The 20,310-nt window shown below is 40.6% G+C and overlaps 1 gene segment (V, D, J or C); it reads right to left on the minus strand.

Moving 5' to 3' along the window:
* Nucleotides 1-443: 443 nt before the first annotated feature.
* Nucleotides 444-19,597, minus strand: LOC133255131 (T cell receptor alpha variable 6-like). The segment is given in 3 exon segments: nt 444-722; nt 18,976-19,328; nt 19,546-19,597. Coding segments are annotated over 3 exon segments (681 nt in total).
* Between the last annotated feature and the right edge of the window lie 713 nt (nt 19,598-20,310).

Here is a 20,310-nt window from a genome sequence, read left to right on the forward strand (position 1 = left end):
ACTCCGGGAGTTGGTGATGGACAGGGAGGCCTGGTGTGCTGAGGTTCATGGGGTCGCAAAGAGTCAGACACGACTGAGCGACTGAACTGAACTGAATGGAATTGATTTACAATATTGTGTTAGTTTCATGTGTACAGCATAGTGATACAGTTACAAATATACATATATTCATTTTTTTCAGATTCTTTACCCAAACAGGTATCTATATTCATTAGGGATAGTTCTCTGTAGTTTTCCTTTTGTGACTCTTTAAAAATGTTGGTACTAAAATAATACTGGTTTCAAAAAATGAGTGAGAAGTTATTGTCTTCTATTTTCTGGAAGAAATTGTGTATAATTCATGCTCATTCCTCTTCAATGTTTGACAGAATTCTTCAGTAACACTATCTGAGTCCACGGACTTTTGTAATTAAAAATTCAGTTTCTTCATAGCCATCATGACTTCAGCTTTCTCTGGCCCCTGCTCTGAGGGGGGTTGAGGAGGGGCGGCCCCTGGAGCCCACAGTGAGGTTTGGGGGCAGACAGCAGGTGGTTCCAGGGCACTGTGTCACGGCACAGAAGTAGGTTCCTGCATCTGAGAGCTGGGCGGCCGTGAGGTGCAGAGAGCTGTGCTGTCTGGTCTCTCCAAGCCGACCTGTCAGTCTCTGCTCTGTCTTCACTTCTCTATCCTTAGCTAATATCATCAAGAAGACAGGACTTCCCCCAGGCCTCTGCTTATACCACTGTAAGTTGTAAAATGTGTTCGAGAAATTGCAGTATGTAGTGAAGTTCTCTCCTTCTTGTAGAAGCAAGAATTCAGGAAAATGCTTTATCTGTTGTCCATTCATTTCTGTTCAGAAAAACAGAGGGAAGCATCAGAGAAAATTTGATTAGATGTCTAATCCGTCAACTACCCTGGTCTCTCTCATTCTTGTGTATTTTTCTCCTTTGTTTCAAGTCTCCCTCCTCAACTCCCTCTATCTTCTTACTTTATAATTTTTGTGTCTTTTCACAACTTTGCTCTCAATCAGAAAGTCCCACTCCTCCAGTTGTCTGCAGATAAGATTTCGCTGTGCTGAATTTTCTGGGAGCAATCAGGGAAACCCCAAACTCACGTGGTATTTGCATCCATAAGATTAACACTGGTGCTACTAGCAGCATCTCCCTCTTCTTCTCGTCAGGAAGAGTTGCTGAATCTACCTGCTCCTAAAGGGTTTTCCTTGTCCAAGCTTCTTCCAGACCCACAGAAACATGGTCTGCACTGCTCTTTGGAAAGAAAGGTGAGAGGAGCGACTGCAGTTTGAGGCAGCCAATCAGGCTTACCACTGTTTTACTCAGGTTATTTTCAAGAGGGCAGGGTTTATAGATGCTGCCCCCATGTGGTTGGATCAAATTTTGCTGATTTTATAACTAATTTCTTACAAAGTTTTCTTTCTGTTATTATTGCAGATATATTTTAAAATTTTATTTTAAAATAAATAGTTGATTAACAATGTTGGGCTAGTTTCAGGTTTACAGCAAAGTGATTCAGTTATATATATACATGTATCTATTCTTTGTCAATATTTTTTCTAACTCCTGTGGTAAATGTTTGTCAAGGCTTGGAAAGAGTTCACACATGCTGCTACCGCTACTAAGTCGCTTCAGTGGTGTCCGACTCTGTGTGACCCCATGGACGGCAGCCCACCAGGCTCCCCCGTCCCTGGGATTCTCCAGGCAAGACTAATGGAGTGGGTTGCCATTTCCTTCTCCAATGCATGAAAGTGAAAAATGAAAGTGAAGTCACTCAGTCGTGTCTGACTCTTAGCGACCTCATGGACTGCAGCTTACCAGGCTCCTCTGTCTATGGATTTTCCAGGCAAGAGTACTGGAGTGGGGTGCCACTACCTTCTCCATTGCTCATGCTGATAGTGCTTAAAAAGTGGAAGTGAAAGTGAAATTCTCCCAGGCGTGTCTGACTCTTTGTGACCTAATGGACTATATAGTCCATGGATTTCTCCAGACTAGAATACTGGAATGGATAGCCTTTCCTTTCTTCAGGGGATCTTCCCAACCCAGGGACTGAACACAGGTCTCCCACATTGCAGGTGGATTCTTTACCAGCTGAGCCACATGATAGTGTTTGGGGAGGTGTATTTTGCCCTTCAGGAATAGATTCTGTGATTTTTTAAAAACCAGGGCATCAGAATGAAATAAAATGTTTCATTTGTCATTTCCAAATTTATCAGAATCATGTAGTGTGTTTTTATGTATGTACTGAGGAAAATACATTAAGTCATTTTAATAAATGTGGAAAAGACCCATAATTTATTGTTAGACAACTTATGATGTCAAAATGGAAGATAAAATGTATCTTTTTCTCTGCTGTCATATAGAACACTCTGGCTGTAAATTATCCAGTTTAAAGCTTATATATTGGCTGTCTCACCACGTTCAGTTCAGTTCAGTTCAGTCACTCAGTTATGTCCTACTCTTTGCAACCCCATGAATCGCAGCAAGCCAGGCCTCCCTGTCCATCACCAACTCTAAGAGTTCACTCAGACTCACGTCCATCGAGTCAGTGATGCCATCCAGCCATCTCATCCTCAGTCGTCCCCTTTTCCTCCTGCGCCCAATCCCTCCCAGCATCAGAGTCTTTTCCAATGAGTCAACTCTTCGTATGAGGTGGCCAAAGTACTGGAGTTTCAGCTTTAGCATCATTCCTTCCAAAGAAATCCAGGGCTGATCTCTTTCAGAATGGACTGCTTGGATCTCCTTGCAGTCCAAGGGATTCTTAAGAGTCTTCTCCAACACCACAGTTCAAAAGCATCAATTCTTCGGCGCTCAGCCTTCTTCACAGTCCAACTCTCACATCCATACATGACCACAGGAAAAACCGGAGTCTTGACTAGACGAACCTTTGTTGGCAAAGTAATGTCTCTGCTTTTGAATATGCTGTCTATGTTGGTCATAAATTTCCTTCCAAGGAGTAAGTGTCTTTTAATTTCATGGCTGCAGTTACCATCTGAAGTGATTTCGGAGCCCAGAAAAATAAAGTCTGACACTGTTTCCACTGTTTCCCCATCTATTTCCCATGAAGTGATGGGACCGGATGCCATGATCTTCATTTTCTGAATGTTGAGTTTTAAGACAACTTTTTCACTATCCTCTTTCACTTTCATCAAGAGGCTTTTTAGTTCTTCTTCACTTTCTGCCATAAGGACGGTGTCATCTGCATATCTGAGGTTATTGATACTTCTCCCAGCAACCTTGATTCCAGCTTGTGTTTCTTCCAGTCCAGCGTTTCTCATGATGTACTCTGCATAGAAGTTAAATAAACAGGGTGAAAATATACAGCCTTGACGTACTCCTTTTCCTATTTGGAACCAGTCTGTTGTTCCATGTCCAGTTCTAACTGTTGCTTCCTGACCTGCATACAAGTTTCTCAAGAGGCAGATCAGGTGGTCTGGTACTCCCATCTCTTTCAGAATTTTCCACAGTTTATTGTGATCCACACAGTCAAAGGCTTTGGCGTAGTCAATAAAGCAGAAATAGATGTTTTTCTGGAACTCTCTTGCTTTTTCCATGATCCAGCAGATGTTGGCAATTTGATCTCTGGTTCCTCTGCCTTTTCTAAAACCAGCTTGAACATCAGGAAGTTCACGGTTCACATATTGCTGAAGCCTGGCTTGGAGAATTTTGAGCATTACTTTACTAGCGTGTGAGATGAGTACAATTGTGCAGTAGTTTGAGCATTCTTTGGCATTGCCTTTCTTTGGGATTGGAATGAAAACTGACCTTTTCCAGTCCTGTGGTCACTGCTGAGTTTTCCAAATTTGCTGGCATATTGAGTGCAGCACTTTCACAGCATCATCTTTCAGGATTTAGAATAGTTCAACTGGAATTCCATCACCTCCACTAGCTTTGTTCATAGTGATGCTTTCTAAGGCCCACTTGACTTCACATTCCAAGATGTCTGGCTCTAGGTCAGTGATCACACCATCGTTATTATCTGGGTCATGAAGATCTTTTTTGTACAGTTCTTCTGTGTATTCCTGCCATCTCTTCTTAATGTCTTCTGCTTCTGTTAGGTCCATACCATTTCTGTCCTTTATCGAGCCCATCTTTGCATGAAATGTTCCTTTGGTATCTCTGATTTTCTTGAAGACATCCCTAGTCTTTCCCATTCTGTTGTTTTCCTCTATTTTTTTGCATTGATCGCTGAAGAAGGCTTTCTTATCTCTTCTTGCTATTCTTTGGAACTCTGCATTCAGATGCTTATATCTTTCCTTTTCTCTTTTGCTTTTCACTTCTCTTCTTTTCACAGCTATTTGTAAGGCCTCCCCAGACAGCCATTTTGCTTTTTTGTATTTCTTTTCTATGGGAATGGTCTCTATCCCTGTCTCCTGTACAATGTCACGAACCTCATTCCATAGTTCATCAGGCACTCTATCTATCAGATCTAGGCCCTTAAATCCATTTCTCACTTTCACTGTATAATCATAAAGGATTTGATTTTGGTCATACCTGAATGGTCTAGTGGTTTCCCCACTTTCTTCAATTTAGGTCTGAATTTGGCAATAGGGAGTTCATGGTCTGAGCCACAGTCAGCTCCCGGTCTTCTTTTTGCTGACTGTGTAGAGCTTCTCCATCTTTGGCTGCAAAGAATATAATCAATCTGATTTCGGTGTTGACCATTTGGTGATATCCATGTATAGTCTTCTCTTGTGTTGTTGGAAGAGGGTGTTTGTTATGACCAGTGCATTTTCTTGGCAAGACTCTATTAGTCTTTGCCCTGCTTCATTCTGTATTCCAAGGCCAAATTTGCCTGTTACTCCAGGTGTTTCTTGACTTCCTACTTTTGCATTCCAGTCCCCTATAATGAAAAGGACATCTTTTTTGGGTGTTGGTTCTAAAAGGTCTTGTAGGTCTTCATAGAACCGTTCAACTTCAGCTTCTTCAGCGTTACTGGTTGGGGCATAGACTTGGATTACTGTGATGTTGAATGGTTTGCCTTGGAAACGAACAGAGATCATTCTGTCGTTTTTGAGACTGCATCCAAGTACTGCATTTCGGACTCTTTTGTTGACCATGATGGCCACTCCATTTCTTCTGAAGGATTCCTGCCCGCAGTAGTAGATATAATGGTTATCTGAGTTAAATTCACCCATTCCAGTCCATTTCAGTTTGCTGATTCCTAGAATGTCAACATTCACTCTTGCCATCTCTTGTTTGACCACTTCCAATTTGCCTTGATTCATGGACCTGAGATTCCAGGTTCCTATGCAATATTGCTCTTTACAGCATCGGACCTTGCTTCTATCACCAGTCACATCCACAGCTGGGTATTCTTTTTGCTTTGGCTCCATCCCTTCATTCTTTCTGGAGTTATTTCTCCACTGATCTCCAGTAGCATATTGGGCACCTGCTGACCTGGGGAGTTTCTCTTTCAGTATCCTATCATTTTGCCTTTTCATACTGTTCATGGGTTCTCAAGGCAAGAATACTGAAATGGTTTGCCATTCCTTTCTCCAGTGGACCACATTCTGTCAAATCTCTCCACCATGACCCGCCCATCTTGGGTTGTCCCACGGGCATGGGCTTAGTTTCATTGAGTTAGACAAGGCTGTGGTCCTAGTGTGATTAGATTGACTAGTTTTCTGTGAGTATGGTTTCAGTGTGTTTGCCCTCTGATGCCCTCTTGCAACACTTACTGTCTTACTTGGGCTTCTCTTTCCTTGGGAGTGGGGTATCTCTTCACAGCTGCTCCAGCAAATTGCAGCCATTGCTCCTTACCCTGGACGAGGGGTATCTCCTCACTGCCACCCTTCCTGACCTTCAGTGTGGGATAGCTCCTCTAAGCCCTCCTGTGCCCGCGCAGTCACGGCTCCTTGGACGTGGGGTTGGTCCTCCCAGCCACCGCCCCTGGCCTCGGTCCTGCGGTTGCTCCTCCCCGCTGCCGCCCCTGGCCTCTCGCTTGGGGCATGGGGTATCCCCTCCCGGCCACTGCCCCGACCTCGGGCTTAGGGACGTGGCGTAGCTCCTCCTGGCTGCTGTCCCTGGCCTGGGCTTAGGGGCGTGGGTTAGCTCCTCTGGGCCACCGCCCTCTGGCCTCGGACACGGGGTAATTCCTCTCGTCGCCACCCCTGACCTCGGAAGCTGGGTATCTCCTCTCGGCCGCCCCCTCTGACCTCAGTCGCGGGGTAACTCCTCTTGGCTGCTGGCCTTCGGGCCTGGGGTCCTCCCAGCTTCTGCCCCTGACCTCGAACGTGGGGTAACTCCTCTTGGCTGCCGCCCTTCGGGCATGGGGTCCTCCTGGCTGCTGCCCCGACCTCGGACGTGGGGTGGCTCCTCTCGGCCGTGCCCGTCGCAGCCACGTGCGCTATGCTTAATTTAAAGTAAATTAAAATTAAACAGTGGAAGTGAGAAATAGACTCAAGGGATTAACTCTGATAGACAGAGTACCTAAAGAACTATGGATGGAGGTTCATGACATTGTACAGGAGGCAGGGATCAAGACCATCCCCATGGAAAAGAAATGCAAAAAAAGCAACATGGATGTCTGAGGAGGCATTACAAATAACTGAAAATAAAAGAAGTGAAAGGAAAAGGAGAAAAGGAAAGATATACCCCCTTTGAATGCAGAGTTCCAAAGAATAGCAAGGAGAGATAAGAAAGCCTTCCTCAGTGATCAATGCAAAGAAATAGAGGAAAACAGTAGAATGGGAAAGACTAGATACCACCTCATGAAAATCAGAGATACCAAGGGAACATTTCATGAAAAGATGGGCTCAATAAAGGACAGAAATTGTATGGACCTAACAGAAGCAGAAGATACTAAGAAGAGGTGGCAAGAATACACAGGAGAATTGTACAAAAGAGATCTTATGACCCAGATAATCATGATGGTATGATCACTCACCTAGAGCCAGACATCCTGAAATGCAAAGTCAAGTGGGCCTTAGGAAGCATCACTACAAACAAAGCTAGTGGAGGTAATGGAATTTCAGTTGAGCTATTTCAAATCCTGGAAGATGACACTATGAAAGTGCTGCATTCAATATGTCAGCATTTTTGGAAAACTGAGCAGTGGCCACAGGACTGGAAAAGGTCAGTTTTCATTCCAATCCCAAAGAAAGGCAATGCCAAAGAATGTTAAAACTACCACACAATTGCACTCCTCTGACACGCTAGTAAAGTAAAGCTCAAAATCCTCCAGCCAGACTTCAATAGTATGTGAACCGTGAACTTCCAGATATCCAAGCTGGCTTTAGAAAAAGTAGAGGAACCAGAGGTCAAATTGCCAACATCAGCTGGATCATTGAAAAAGCAAGAGCATTCCAGAAAAACATCTACTTTTGCTTTATTGACTATGCCAAAGCCTTTGACTGTGTGGATCACAATAAACTGTGGAAAATACTTCAAGAGGTGGGAATACCAGACAATGTGACCTGCCTCTTGAAAAATCTGTATGCAGGTCAGGAAGCAACAGTTAGAACTGTACATGGAACAACAGACTGGTTCCAAATTGGGAAAGGAATATGTCAAGGCTATATATTGTCACCCTGCTTATTTAACTTATATGCAGAGTATATCATGAGCAACCCTGGGCTGGATGAAGCACAAGCTGGAATCAAGATTGCTGAGAGAAGCATCAATAACCTCAAATACCAGATGACACCACCTTTATGGGAGAAAGTGAAGAACAGCTAAAGAACCTCTTGATGAAAGTTAAAGAGGAGAGTGAAAAAGTTGGCTTAAAGCTCAACATTCAGAAAACTAAGATCATCGCATCTGGTCCCATCAGGTCATGGCAAATATATGGGGAAACAATGGAAACAGTGTCAGACTTTATTTTGGGGGGCTCCAAAATCACTTCAGAAGGTGACTGCAGTCATGAAATTAAAAGACACCTGCTCCTTGGAAGAAAAGTTATGACCAACCTAGACAACATATTAAAAAGCAGAGACATTACTTTGCCAACACAGGTCCATCTAGACAGAGCTATGATTTTTCCAGAAGTCATGTATGGATGTGAGAGTTGGACTACAAAGAAAGCTGAGTCCCGAAGAATTGATGCTTTTGAACTGTGGTGTTGGCAAAGACTCTTGAGAGTCCCTTGGACTACAAGGAGATCCAACCAGGATCCAAGGATTTCCATCCTAAAGGAAATCAGTCCTGAATATTCACTGGAAGGACTGATGCTGAAGCTGAAACTACAATACTTTAGCGACCTGATGCAAAGAAATGACTCATTTGAAAAGACCCTGGTGCTGGGAAAGATTGAAGGTGGGAGGAGAAGGGGCTGACAGAGGATGAGATGGTTTGATGGCATCACCAACTCAATGGACATGAATATGAGTAAACTCTGGGAGTTGGTGATGGACAGGGAGGTCAGGTGTGCTGCAGTCCATGGGGCCTCAAAGAGTCAGACATGACTGAGTAACTGAACTGAACTGCAAATTAAATAGAATTAAATTTTAGCTTTTCAGTCATGCTAGCCTCATTTTGGGGCTTCCTCGATGGTGCTATTGGTAGGAACCTTCCTGCCAATGCAGGAGACATAAGAGATGCAGGTTCGATCCCTGGGTTAGGAAGATCCCTGGAGAAGGGCATGGCAATACACTCCAGTATTCTTGCCTGGAGAATCTTGCCTGGAGAGCCTGCTGGGCTATAGGCCACACTTAAACTACTAGGCTAGGGGCTATTAGACAGTGCAGATAGAGAACATTTCCACCACCTCTGAGAGTTCTATTGGACTGTGATGTTCTAGAAGGGAAGATCTATGAAAATAAGAAATTTTGTCTTTCATATTATATTTAAAGTCCCAGGTATGTGGTATACACTAAACAAATATTTGTTTATTGTTCATAACCATGTTCCCAGAAACTACTTGAATACCTGGTGAATATAGTGAACATTCAAACATTTGTTGAGTGATAAATAAATGTGTGTATTTTCATGCTTGAGAGTTTGAACTCAACATAGGCCAAAGACCAATTTAAATGCATTCTCCCATGAATGTAAACAATCAAAGATTGGCTATAGCTATTTAGAAACATTACTTTTAGGAACTGTGTTAGAATCCTCCTTATATCATAACAAAGTATCACAAATGTGAGACCGAAATGCCTCCAAACATCCCTGCTTACTGATATCCATGGCCTTGTGTAGACCCTGTGCACACTGAATCTGTGCTGGCTTGGTGACTCACTGTAGTAAACAGATGCATCAAAGTTAGCATTGTGGCAGTAGTAAGACTAAACATGAAGACTTATGCTTTTTCTCAGCTTATGCTTTTGTGAGGCATCAGGTGAGATGAACAGCTTCCCTGAGAGACCACTAAAAGAAAGTGCGTGGAAGGGCCATGGTAATGATTATGATTATGGAAATAATTTTATAACCAAGCTAATTTACCAAAAATCATTGAACTGTAGATGCAAAAATGGATGAATTTTATGGAATGTCAGTTATACCTCAATAGAGCAGGTTAAAGTAAATAAGATTTATGTTCTATTTTGCCTGTGTCACAGCTCATGAATCAGGTTAGTTTCATTGAACATGCACACATTTGTTTAAACAGTGATTTTGTGCCCATGATTTCTAAGCTCCAAAAGTTATAAAAGCAATATTCTCTGCTTTCTGTAAGCTCAAAATATTGTCAGAAAAATAAAACATAATCAGGGAAATTTTAATAGTGCAAGATAGCACTAATTATGATTGTTCAGAATGTAAATCTACTTCTGAGAAATTGATAGTATAAATTGACTACATAAACTTCTTGTTTATTTCATAAACAACTGAAATAAACAAAGGAAACAGAGTAGGTGCCAAAACTAGACAGCAGTGCCTTCTACATACTCAAATTTAAATTCTGTTCTGAAAAGTGGAACAGAACTGGAAGCCATCTCAATGACTAACCTCTATCTTTCCTGCCCAAGAGAAGAGATGCAGAAATCCTGTCATAAACACTCAACCAGCTGCAGGCAATGTACAAATTCTTGGGGAAGGAGATTGGGAGACAGAATTTGAAATTGCAGAGGAATCTACCCACAGATAAAGCTCAATATTTTTCTCAGGTGTATTTTATCAGTTTACATAGCATATTACATGTATTATCCTAAGTATCCATCATCTATCATGTTTCTCACTGCCAATGGGAAATCAGTTCATATGGTGTTATACTGAGAGAATGGGTGGAATATTATAATATGTAATGAGTATAACCAAGCAATATTTGCTATGATTATTTATTTTTCCCATTATTGACTCTTGCTCCCACTTCTCAGGCTACTTCTACACTACAAGAAAGGACATAACAGTAAGCACAATTTCACTTATCAGGGAAGAAACTCTCACCTTGTGAAGTAATTTAGACCTTTCTTTCCAAGGTAGCCTCTTACTCTCCAGCCAGAATCATCCTATGTATTTGTATTCTATGTTTGAGTCAATCCCTTTTATATCTGGCAGGCAAAAGAGAGGGAGAGGGGGAAAAAGGAGGGGGCAGTTGTCCTGAATTCTGTCTCTTCAGATGTCTGCATTGAGTTTACTGACTGGTTCAGCAACCACAGGCCCAACCTTAACTAGTTCAATTCAGTTCAGTTCAGTCACTCAGTCATGTCTGACTCTTTGCGACCCCATAAATCACAGCACGCCAGGCCTCCCTGTCCATCACCAACTCCTGGAGTTCACTCAGACTCACGTCCATCGAGTCGGTGATGCCATCCAGCCATCTCATCCCCTGTCATCCCCTTCTCCTCCTGTCCCCAATCCCTCCCAGCATCAGGGTCTTTTTCAATGAGTCAACTCATCACATGAGGTGGCCAAAGCATTGGAGTTTCAGCTTCAGCATCAATCCTTCCAATGAACACCCAGGGCCGATCTCCTTTAGAATGGACTGGTTGGATCTCCTTGCAGTCCAAGGGACTCTCAAGAGTCTTCTCCAACACCACACTTCAAAATCATCAATTCTTCGGCGCTCAGCTTTCTTCACAGTCCAACTCTCACATCCATACATGATCACTGGAAAAACCATAGCCTTGACTAGACGGACCTTTGTTGGCAAAGTAATGTCTCTGCTTTTGAATATGCTATCTAGGTTGGTCATAACTTTCCTTCCAAGAAGTAAGAGCTTTTAATTTCATGGCTGCAGTCACCATCTGCAGTGATTTGGAAGCCCCCCCAAATAAAGTCTGACACTGTTTCCACTGTTTCCCCATCTATTTCCCATGAAGTGATGGGACCAGATGCCATGATCTTTGTTTTCTGAATGTTGAGCTTTAAGCCAACTGTTTCACTCTCCTCTTTCACTTTCATCAAGAAGCTGTTTAGTTCCTCTTCACTTTCTGCCATAAGGGTGGTGTCATCTGCATATCTGAGGTTATTGATATTTCTCCCAGCAATCTGGATTCCAGCTTGTGCTTCTTCCAGCCCAGCTTTTCTCATGACTTACTCTGCATATAAGTTAAATATGCAGGGTGACAATATACAGCCTTGACGTACTTCTTTTCCTATTTGGAACCAGTCTGTTGTTCCATGTCCAGTTCTAACTGTTGCTTCCAGACCTTGACTAGACTTCCTCACAATTTAGTGCTTCCCAGGAGGCACTAGTGGTAAAGGTGTATAGGAGTGTCATTGTAGGAGATTTAAGAGGTGGGGATTTGATCCCTGGGTCGGGAAGATCCCCTGGAGGAGGGCATAGCAACCCCACTCTAGTATTCTTGCCTGGAGAATCCCACGTACAGAGGAGCCTGGTGGGCTACAGTCCATGGGGTTGCAGTCGGACACGACTGAAGAGACTTAGCACAGAGGGCAGCAAGGAAGCCAGTGTAAGTATCACAAAACATCTGAGTAGGACACCAGGTGGCAGTGCTTCAGCTTTCATGCCTGCTACATGCAGCGTGCCAGAGTCTGATTCTCAAGGAAGGAAAATAGAAAGATTTAAATAAAGAATTCACCAGGTAAAGATGAGTAAAGATGTAAAGGAACTTCAGAGATAACACCATGTAGATATTTGGGAAGATAGCATCACAGGAGTGTTTAAAGAATAATACCCCATCGTAGCCCTCAATTTTCCCAGCATACTATAATATAAAAAGCTTGCTAAAGCATTCAGCACTGTTAACTGGTTAGTGGATGATTTCCTCATCTACTCATCCTGGGACTTTGTACCTAGGTTTGGAATCTTCTATTCTAGCTCACTTTTGGTTTCAGTTTAAACCAGTAATGTCACCATCACTCAGATGTTCAGCCACCCTATTTTGAGTCCAAGTGCTTCTCCATAGTCCAGACCTTGCTCCTCAGGAGCCCCCTAAAATGCTACACTCTGGCTGATAATAAAAGGTAGAGAAGCATTTCACAGTTAGGAAGTTATGGCTCATTTCCCAAAGATTAAAAAAAAAAATGAAACAATAAAACCTATCTCATAGGGTTTTGATATTTAAATTAGATGATGAGTCTGAAATGCATACCACAGTGCCTGACATAGAATAAGCTGAAAAAATACCATCTTTATTTTTTTCTAGTGATATCTGCCTTTTCTTCAATATCCAGAATCTATGACTTGTTACTCCTTTTTTTTTTTTTTTCCCTCCACATTGGTTTGATGAGGGAAACTATAATAAATTTATTTAATCACTTATTTTCTTTGAGACAGTCATTATTTTTCCCTGTCCTCTTGGGTCGTATTCTCCTAGCTACATTAGTGCATTCAGGGTGCTGAAAAGACACAGATGGAGCACTCAGAGGAAGCTTTATTTTCACTTACCTGATGAATAATAATATTATTTTTAGTATATTTATTAGGTATTGGATATCAAATTTCTGAATTGGATCTCCAAGATTGTCGCATTCTTCTTTACTGTTTTCTTTACTGATTAATTTGTATGTGCTTTATATATTTTTTTCATTTGAGTCCTTTTTCAGAAATATGCATTGCAAATATAGTTTAAAAGTCTGCACATGGACTTTCCACCCTCTTAGCATTGCTATTCAACACAGACATTTTAATATATATCTTCATTTTCATAAGAAGCTAGCTGGAAAGTTTTTTTTTTTTTTTGCTAATTTGAAACATTTTTCTTCCAATTTTATTTTATTTTTAAACTTTACATAATTGTATTAGTTTTGCCAAATATCAAAGTTTTATTTGTTTATTTTCTTAAACACTTTAAAAATACTTTTCCTTTGTAACTTCTATTGGTCTGGATGAGAAGTCAGGTATCACTGTTTTTTCAAAATTCTGAACACTCTTATTTTTTTCCAGTAGATTTATTATCTCTACTTTTAAAATTAATTTTTATTGGAGTATAGTTGCTTTACAATGTTAATTTCTGTTATACAGCAAAGTGAATCAGTTATATGTATACATATATCCACTCTTTTTTAGATTGTGCTCCTGTGTAGGTCATTATAGAATATTGAGTAGAGTTTCCTGTGTTATACAGAAGGTTTTCATTAGTTATCTATTTTATATATGCTATGCTATGCTAAGTCACTTCAGTCTTGTCCGACTCTGTGTGACACCATAGACGGCAGCCCACCAGGCTCCTCCGTCCCTGGGATTCTCCAGGCAAGAACACTGGAGTGGGTTGCCATTTCCTTCTCCAATGCATGAAAGTGAAAAGAGAAAGTGAAGTCACTCAATCGTGTCCGACTCTTAGCGACCCCATGGACTACAGCCTACCAGGCTCCTCCGTCCATGGGATTTTCCAGGCAAGAGTACTGGAGTAGGGTGCCATTGCCTTCTCCAATTTTATACATAGCAGTGTGTATATGTGAATCTCAGTCTGCCAGTTTATCCCTCATATCCCCTTCCCCCTTTGGTAACCATAATTAGTTTTCTTTTTTTATTATTATTTTATTTTTAAATTTTACCTAATTGTATTAGTTTTGCCAAATATCAAAATGAATCCGCCACAGGTATACATGTGTTCCCCATCCTGAACCCTCCTCCCTCCTCCCTTCCCATACCATCCCTCTGGGTCGTCCCAGTGCACTAGCCCCAAGCATCCAGTATCGTGCATCGAACCTGGCCTGGCAACTCGTTTCATACATGATATTTTACGTGTTTCAATGCCATTCTCCCAAATCTTCTCACCCTCTCCCTCTCCCACAGAGTCCATAAGACTGTTCTATACATCAGTGTCTCTTTTGCTGTCTTGTACACAGGGTTATTGTTACAATATTTCTAAATTCCATATATATGTGTTAGTATACTGTATTGGTGTTTTTCTTTCTGGCTTACTTCACTCTGTATAATAGGTTCCAGTTTCATCCACCTCATTAGAACTGATTCAAATGTATTCTTTTTAATGGCTGAGTAATACTCCATTGTGTATATGTACCACAGCTTTCTTATCCATTCATCTGCTGATGGACATCTAGGTTGCTTCCATGTCCTGGCTATTATAAACAGTGCTGCTATGAACACTGGGGTACATGTGTCTCTTTCAATTCTGGTTTCTTCAGTGTGTATGCCCAGCAGTGGGATTGCTGGATCATAAGGCAGTTCTATTTCCAGTTTCTTAAGGAATCTCCACACTGTTCTCCATAGTGGCTGTACTAGTTTGCATTCCCACCAACAGTGTAAGAGGATTCCCTTTTCTCCACACCCTCTCCAGCATTTATTATTTGTAGACTTTTGGATCGCAGCCATTCTGACTGGTGTGAAATGGTACCTTATAGTGGTTTTGATTTGCAATTCTCTGATAATGAGTGATGTTGAGCATCTTTTCATGTGTTTGTTAGCCATCTGTATGTCTTCTTTGGAGAAATGTCTATTTAGTTCTTTGGTCCATTTTTTGATTGGGTCATTTATTTTTCTGGAGTTGAGCTGTAGGAGTTGCTTGTATATTTTTGAGATTAGTTGTTTGTCAGTTGCTTCATTTGCTATTATTTTCTCCCATTCTGTAGGCTGTCTTTTCACCTTGCTAATAGTTTCCTTTGATGTGCAGAAGTTTTTAAGGTTAATTAGGTCCCATTCGTTTATTTTTGTTTTTATTTCCTATATTCTGGGAGGTGGGTCATAGAGGATCCTGCTGTGATTTATGTTGGAGAGTGTTTTACCTATGTTCTCCTCTAGGAGTTTTATAGTTTCTGGTCTTATGTTTAGATCTTTAATCCATTTTGAGTTTATTTTTGTGTATGGTGTTAGAAAGTGTTCTTGTTTCATTCTTTTACAAGTGGTTGATCAGTTTTCCCAGCACCACTTGTTAAAGAGATTGTCTTTAATCCATTGTATATTCTTGCCTCCTTTGTCAAAGATACGGTGTCCGTATGTGCGTGGATTTATCTTTGGGGTTTCTATTTTGTTCCATTGATCTATATTTCTGTCTTTGTGCCAGTACCATACTGTCTTGATAACTGTGGCTTTGTAGTAGAGCCTGAAGTCAGGTAGGTTGATTCCTCCAGTTCCATTCTTCTTTCTCAAGATTGCTTTGGCTATTCGAGGTTTTTTGCATTTCCATACAAATTGTGACATTATTTGTTCTAGCTCTGTGAAGAATACAGTTGGTAGCTTGATAGGGATTGCATTGAATCTATAAATTGCTTTGGGTAGTATACTCATTTTCACTATATTTATTCTTCCAATCCATGAACATGGTATATTTCTCCATCTATTAGTGTCCTCTTTGATTTCTTTCATCAGTGTTTTATAGTTTTCTATGTATAGGTCTTTAGTGTCTTTAGGTAGATATACTCCTAAGTATTTTATTCTTTCCTTTGCAATGGTGAATGGAATTGTTTCCTTAATTTCTCTCTGTGTTTTCTCATTATTAGTGTATAGGAATGCAAGGGATTTCTGTGTGTTGATTTTATATCCTGCAACTTTACTATAGTCATTGATTAGTTCTAGTAATTTTCTGGTGGAGTCTTTAGGGTTTTCTATGTAGAGGATCATGTCATCTGCAAACAGTGAGAGTTTTACTTCTTCTTTTCCAATTTGGATTCCTTTTATTTCTTTTTCTGCTCTGATTGCTGTGGCCAAAACTTCCAAAACTATGTTGAATAGTAATGGTGAAAGTGGGCACCCTTGTCTTGTTCCTGACTTTAGAGGAAATGCTTGCAATTTTTCACCATTGAGGATAATGTTTGCTGTGGGTTTGTCATATATAGCTTTTATTATGTTGAGGTATGTTCCTTCTATTCCTGCTTTCTGGAGGATTTTTATCATACATGGATGTTGAACTTTATCAAAGGCTTTCTCTGCATCTATTGAGATAATCATATGGTTTTTATTTTTTTACACCACATTTGTTAATGTGGTGTATTACATTGATTGATTTGCAGATATTGAAGAATCCTTGCATCCCTGGGCTAAAGCCCACTTGGTCATGGTGTATGATCTTTTTAATGTGTTGTTGGATTCTGATTGCTAGAATTTTGTTAAGGATTTTTGCATCTATGTTCATCAGTGATATTGGCCTGTAGTTTTCTTTTTTTGTGGGATCTTTGTCAGGTTTTGGTATTAGGGTGATGGTGGCCTCATAGAATGAGTTTGGAAGTTTACCTTCCTCTGCAATTTTCTGGAAGAGTTTGAGCAGGATAGGTGTTAGCTCTTCTCTAAATTTTTGGTAGAATTCAGCTGTGAAGCCATCTGGACCGGGGCTTTTGTTTGCTGGAAGATTTTTGATTACAGTTTCAATTTCCGTGCTTGTGATGGGCCTGTTAAAATTTTCTATTTCTTCCTGGTCCAGTTTTGGAAAGTTGTACTTTTCTAAGAATTTGTCCATTTCTTCCACGTTGTCCATTTTATTGGCATATAATTGTTAATAGTAGTCTCTTATGATCCTTTGTATTTCTGTGTTGTCTGTTGTGATCTCTCCATTTTCGTTTCTAATTTTATTGCTTTGATTTTTCTCCCTTTGTTTCTTGATGAGTCTGGCTAATGATTTGTCAATTTTATTTATCCTTTCAAAGAACCAGCTTTGGGTTTTGTTGATTTTTGCTATGGTCTCTTTTGTTTCTTTTGCATTTATTTCTGCTCTAATTTTTAAGATTTATTTCCTTCTACTAATCCTGGGATTCTTCATTTCTTCCTCGTCTAGTTGCTTTAGGTGTAGAGTTAGGTTATTTATTTGACTTTTTTCTTGTTTCTTGAGGTGTGCCTGTATTGCTATGAACTTTCCCCTTAGGACTGCTTTTACCATGTCCCACAGGTTTTGGGTTGTTGTGTTTTCATTTTCATTCATTTCTATGCAAATTTTGATTCCTTTTTTGATTTCTTCTGTGATTTGTTGGTTATTCAGCAGCATGTTGTTCAACCTCCATATGTTGGAATTTTTAATAGTTTTTCTCCCGTAATTGAGGTCTAATTTTACTGCATTGTGGTCAGAAAAGATGCTTGGAATGATTTCTATTTTTTTGAATTTACCAAGGCTAGCTTTATGGCCCAGGATGTGGTCTATCCTGGAGAAGGTTCCATGTGTGCTTGAGAAAAAGGTGAAATTCATTGTTTTGGGATGAAATGTCCTATAGATATCAATTAGGTCTAACTGGTCTATTGTATCGTTTAAAGTTTGTGTTTCCTTGTTAATTTTCTGTTTAGTTGATCTATCCATAGGTGTGAGAGGGGTATTAAAGTCTCCCACTATTATTGTGTTATTGTTAATTTCTCCTTTCACACTTGTTAGCATTTGTCTTACATATTGCGGTGCTCCCGTGTTGGGTGCATATATATTTATAATTGTTATATCTTCTTCTTGGATTGATCCTTTGATCATTATGTAGTGACATTCTTTGTCTCTTTTCACAGCCTTTGTTTTAAAGTCTATTTTATCTGATATGAGTATTGCTACTCCTACATCCTGGACTCGATTTCAGTTTTGTAAACACCTTCATTTGTACATACCACTTTTTAAAATTCCATCTGATAAAGGAGATATCAGATAACACTTGTCTTTCTCTGTTTGACTTACTTCACTCAGTATGACAATCTTTGGGTCCATCCATGCCACTGCAAATGGCACTGTTTTGTTCTTTCTCATGGCTGAATAATATTCAATTGTATATATATGCCATATCTTTTTAATCTATTATTCCATCATTGGACATTTAGGTTGCTTCCATGTCCACCTAATGTAGTTAGTGCTGCAATGAATGTTAGAGTGCTTATTTATTTTCTGCTTGTATAGACTACTCCATCAACTCTAGCAACTGCCTGAGTTCTAATCTTTATATATAACTAATCTCTTATTCAACATCACTGATGGTCTGCTTCCCTGATTATACCTTAAGTGACACAAAGTTTAAGAAGAAAGGACTAAGGAAATGATTTTCATAACGATTCCAGATAACTATACCCAGATTTGTGATGTGAGTGTATTTTAGTGAAGCAGTCACTTTAAATTATTATGGAGCAAGTTTATAGCTTTAGACAAGTTTACACATGTTCTGTATGATTGATTTAAAGTTGAAAGTTCAAGAGAAGAATGTATTAGTAGAAAGTTACTGTGGACACCTGCTTCCAAATAACATAGAAAGATCTTTGATTTACTTGAAGATTTAACTACAAAATTAAATGAAGGGAATATTTATAGATTTGCAGACAGGGTTAAGGTAAACAAAGAAGAGATGGGAATTATCAAGATACTAGCAAGAGCTGAAAGCCTGTGTCAACCTGGGCAATCAGAGGAAACTCTTAGTGAAAGGGGAGGCAAGAGCTTGAAGTGGATCCACCAGAAAGGCGTTGCAGGAGATAAGATGTGCTTTCCCAGTTCCAGCATCTACCGGCCTCCTGCTCAAATGGGGAACCCAAAGCAGTGGTGGGAAATTGGGGGACCAAAGGGAGGGAGAAACCTCAGTGATTCCCTGTCTTCTTCAGGCTCCAGTTCCTGTGAGGAAGGCCCTCCTTGTTCCAGCTGTAGCCTGGTGATCCACCTAGAAGGAGCTTTTATTTAGAATTAAATCTTCTGATCCAGACCACAGATGAAGCAACCACAGGACTACCATCTCTCTTCTGGGATGTGCAGGTGTGCACTTCAACTGAGGTCTTGAAGCAGTGGGGCTCTCTCTTACTAAGCTCTGGGGTTTTTGTTCAGCTTTTCCCATTACTTCAAGCACTGTGAGCCCCCAGAAAGCACAGAAGTACTTTGCAGAGTCTTCGAGCTGTAAGGATGAAATGATGAGGCTGATGGATTTATCTGCTTTCTGGAAGTTTACAGAGTAGCGGCTGTTCCTTGCATTCAGGTGTACTGAATACTGACGGATAGGGAAAGTCATCTCTCCACTGGGAAGCTGTTTATACCAAAAAATGTAGTAGTAGTTCTTGGTCCAACTTACTTCATATCGACAATTCAGGGTGACTGTCTGCCCCACTTGACTGGGTACGGCTGTCTGGACTTGGGTTACTTGCTGGGCCACACTGGATCCTATGGGGAAAAAAATCAGAAAACAGAGATGAAGCACTAAATAAAATAGTGTGGGATTTAGACTAATTTAGGACCCAGAGACAAATCAAACTGCAATTATAAAATGCTCCTTTTTCTCCAATCCTCCTTTCCTCCCCAAGTCCCTGTGAAGCTCCACGCGCCTGTGTGCAGCCCTTTCACCCTTAACACTCGCACCCACGTTTAGAAGCATCCCTACCAGAGAAGGTGAAGGCCAGGAACACCCAGAGCAGGCTGGAGAGCGGCATGAGGCATGGGTTCCCCTGCACAAACGTGCTCAGTTCTGCCTCAGCTGAGAGTTCAGTGTCTTAGTGTGCCGGGCAGCATATTTACATAGTACCTGTTCCTGTGTGACTCCTTCAGACAGGAAGTGGGATTTGTCATGTTCATAGATCACATGGTCTTTTTCACAGATAGGAAAAACTTTTGGCTCACAGATGTTTAATTTTCTTTCCCTGATTATTACATTAGGTAGATCCTGAAAGCATCATGGAAAAAGCAGTTAGTATTATGTGTGTGAGGGCTTCCCTGATGGCTCAGATGGTAAAGAATATGCCTGCAGTTCAAGAGACCCTGGTTTGATCCCTGAGTTAAGAAGATCCCCTGGAGAAGGGAATGGCAACCCACTCCAGTGTTCTTGCTTGGAGAATTCCAAGGATAGAGGAGTCTGGTGGCTACAGCCTATGGGGTCCCAAAGAGTTGGACACGACTGGGCAACTAACACACACACATGTTAAGGGTTTGAGCTGAGAGAAACAGAAGACTAAATAAGTTGACATACACTGATAATAATTTTGCCAGCCCATTCAAAACATATTAGTATACACTATGAATCCTTTCTGTAATCTACTTACTGGTCATTCTTGTCATTCATTTAGCCAATGCTTATATTTCTTTATCCAGAATTTAATGACTCTTTAAAAAACCACAATAAAACAAACTCACAGATCTTTAGCTTTCTTAT

This window comes from Bos javanicus, chromosome 10 (genome assembly GCF_032452875.1).
Source record: "Bos javanicus breed banteng chromosome 10, ARS-OSU_banteng_1.0, whole genome shotgun sequence".
NCBI classification, from domain to species: Eukaryota; Metazoa; Chordata; class Mammalia; order Artiodactyla; family Bovidae; genus Bos; species Bos javanicus.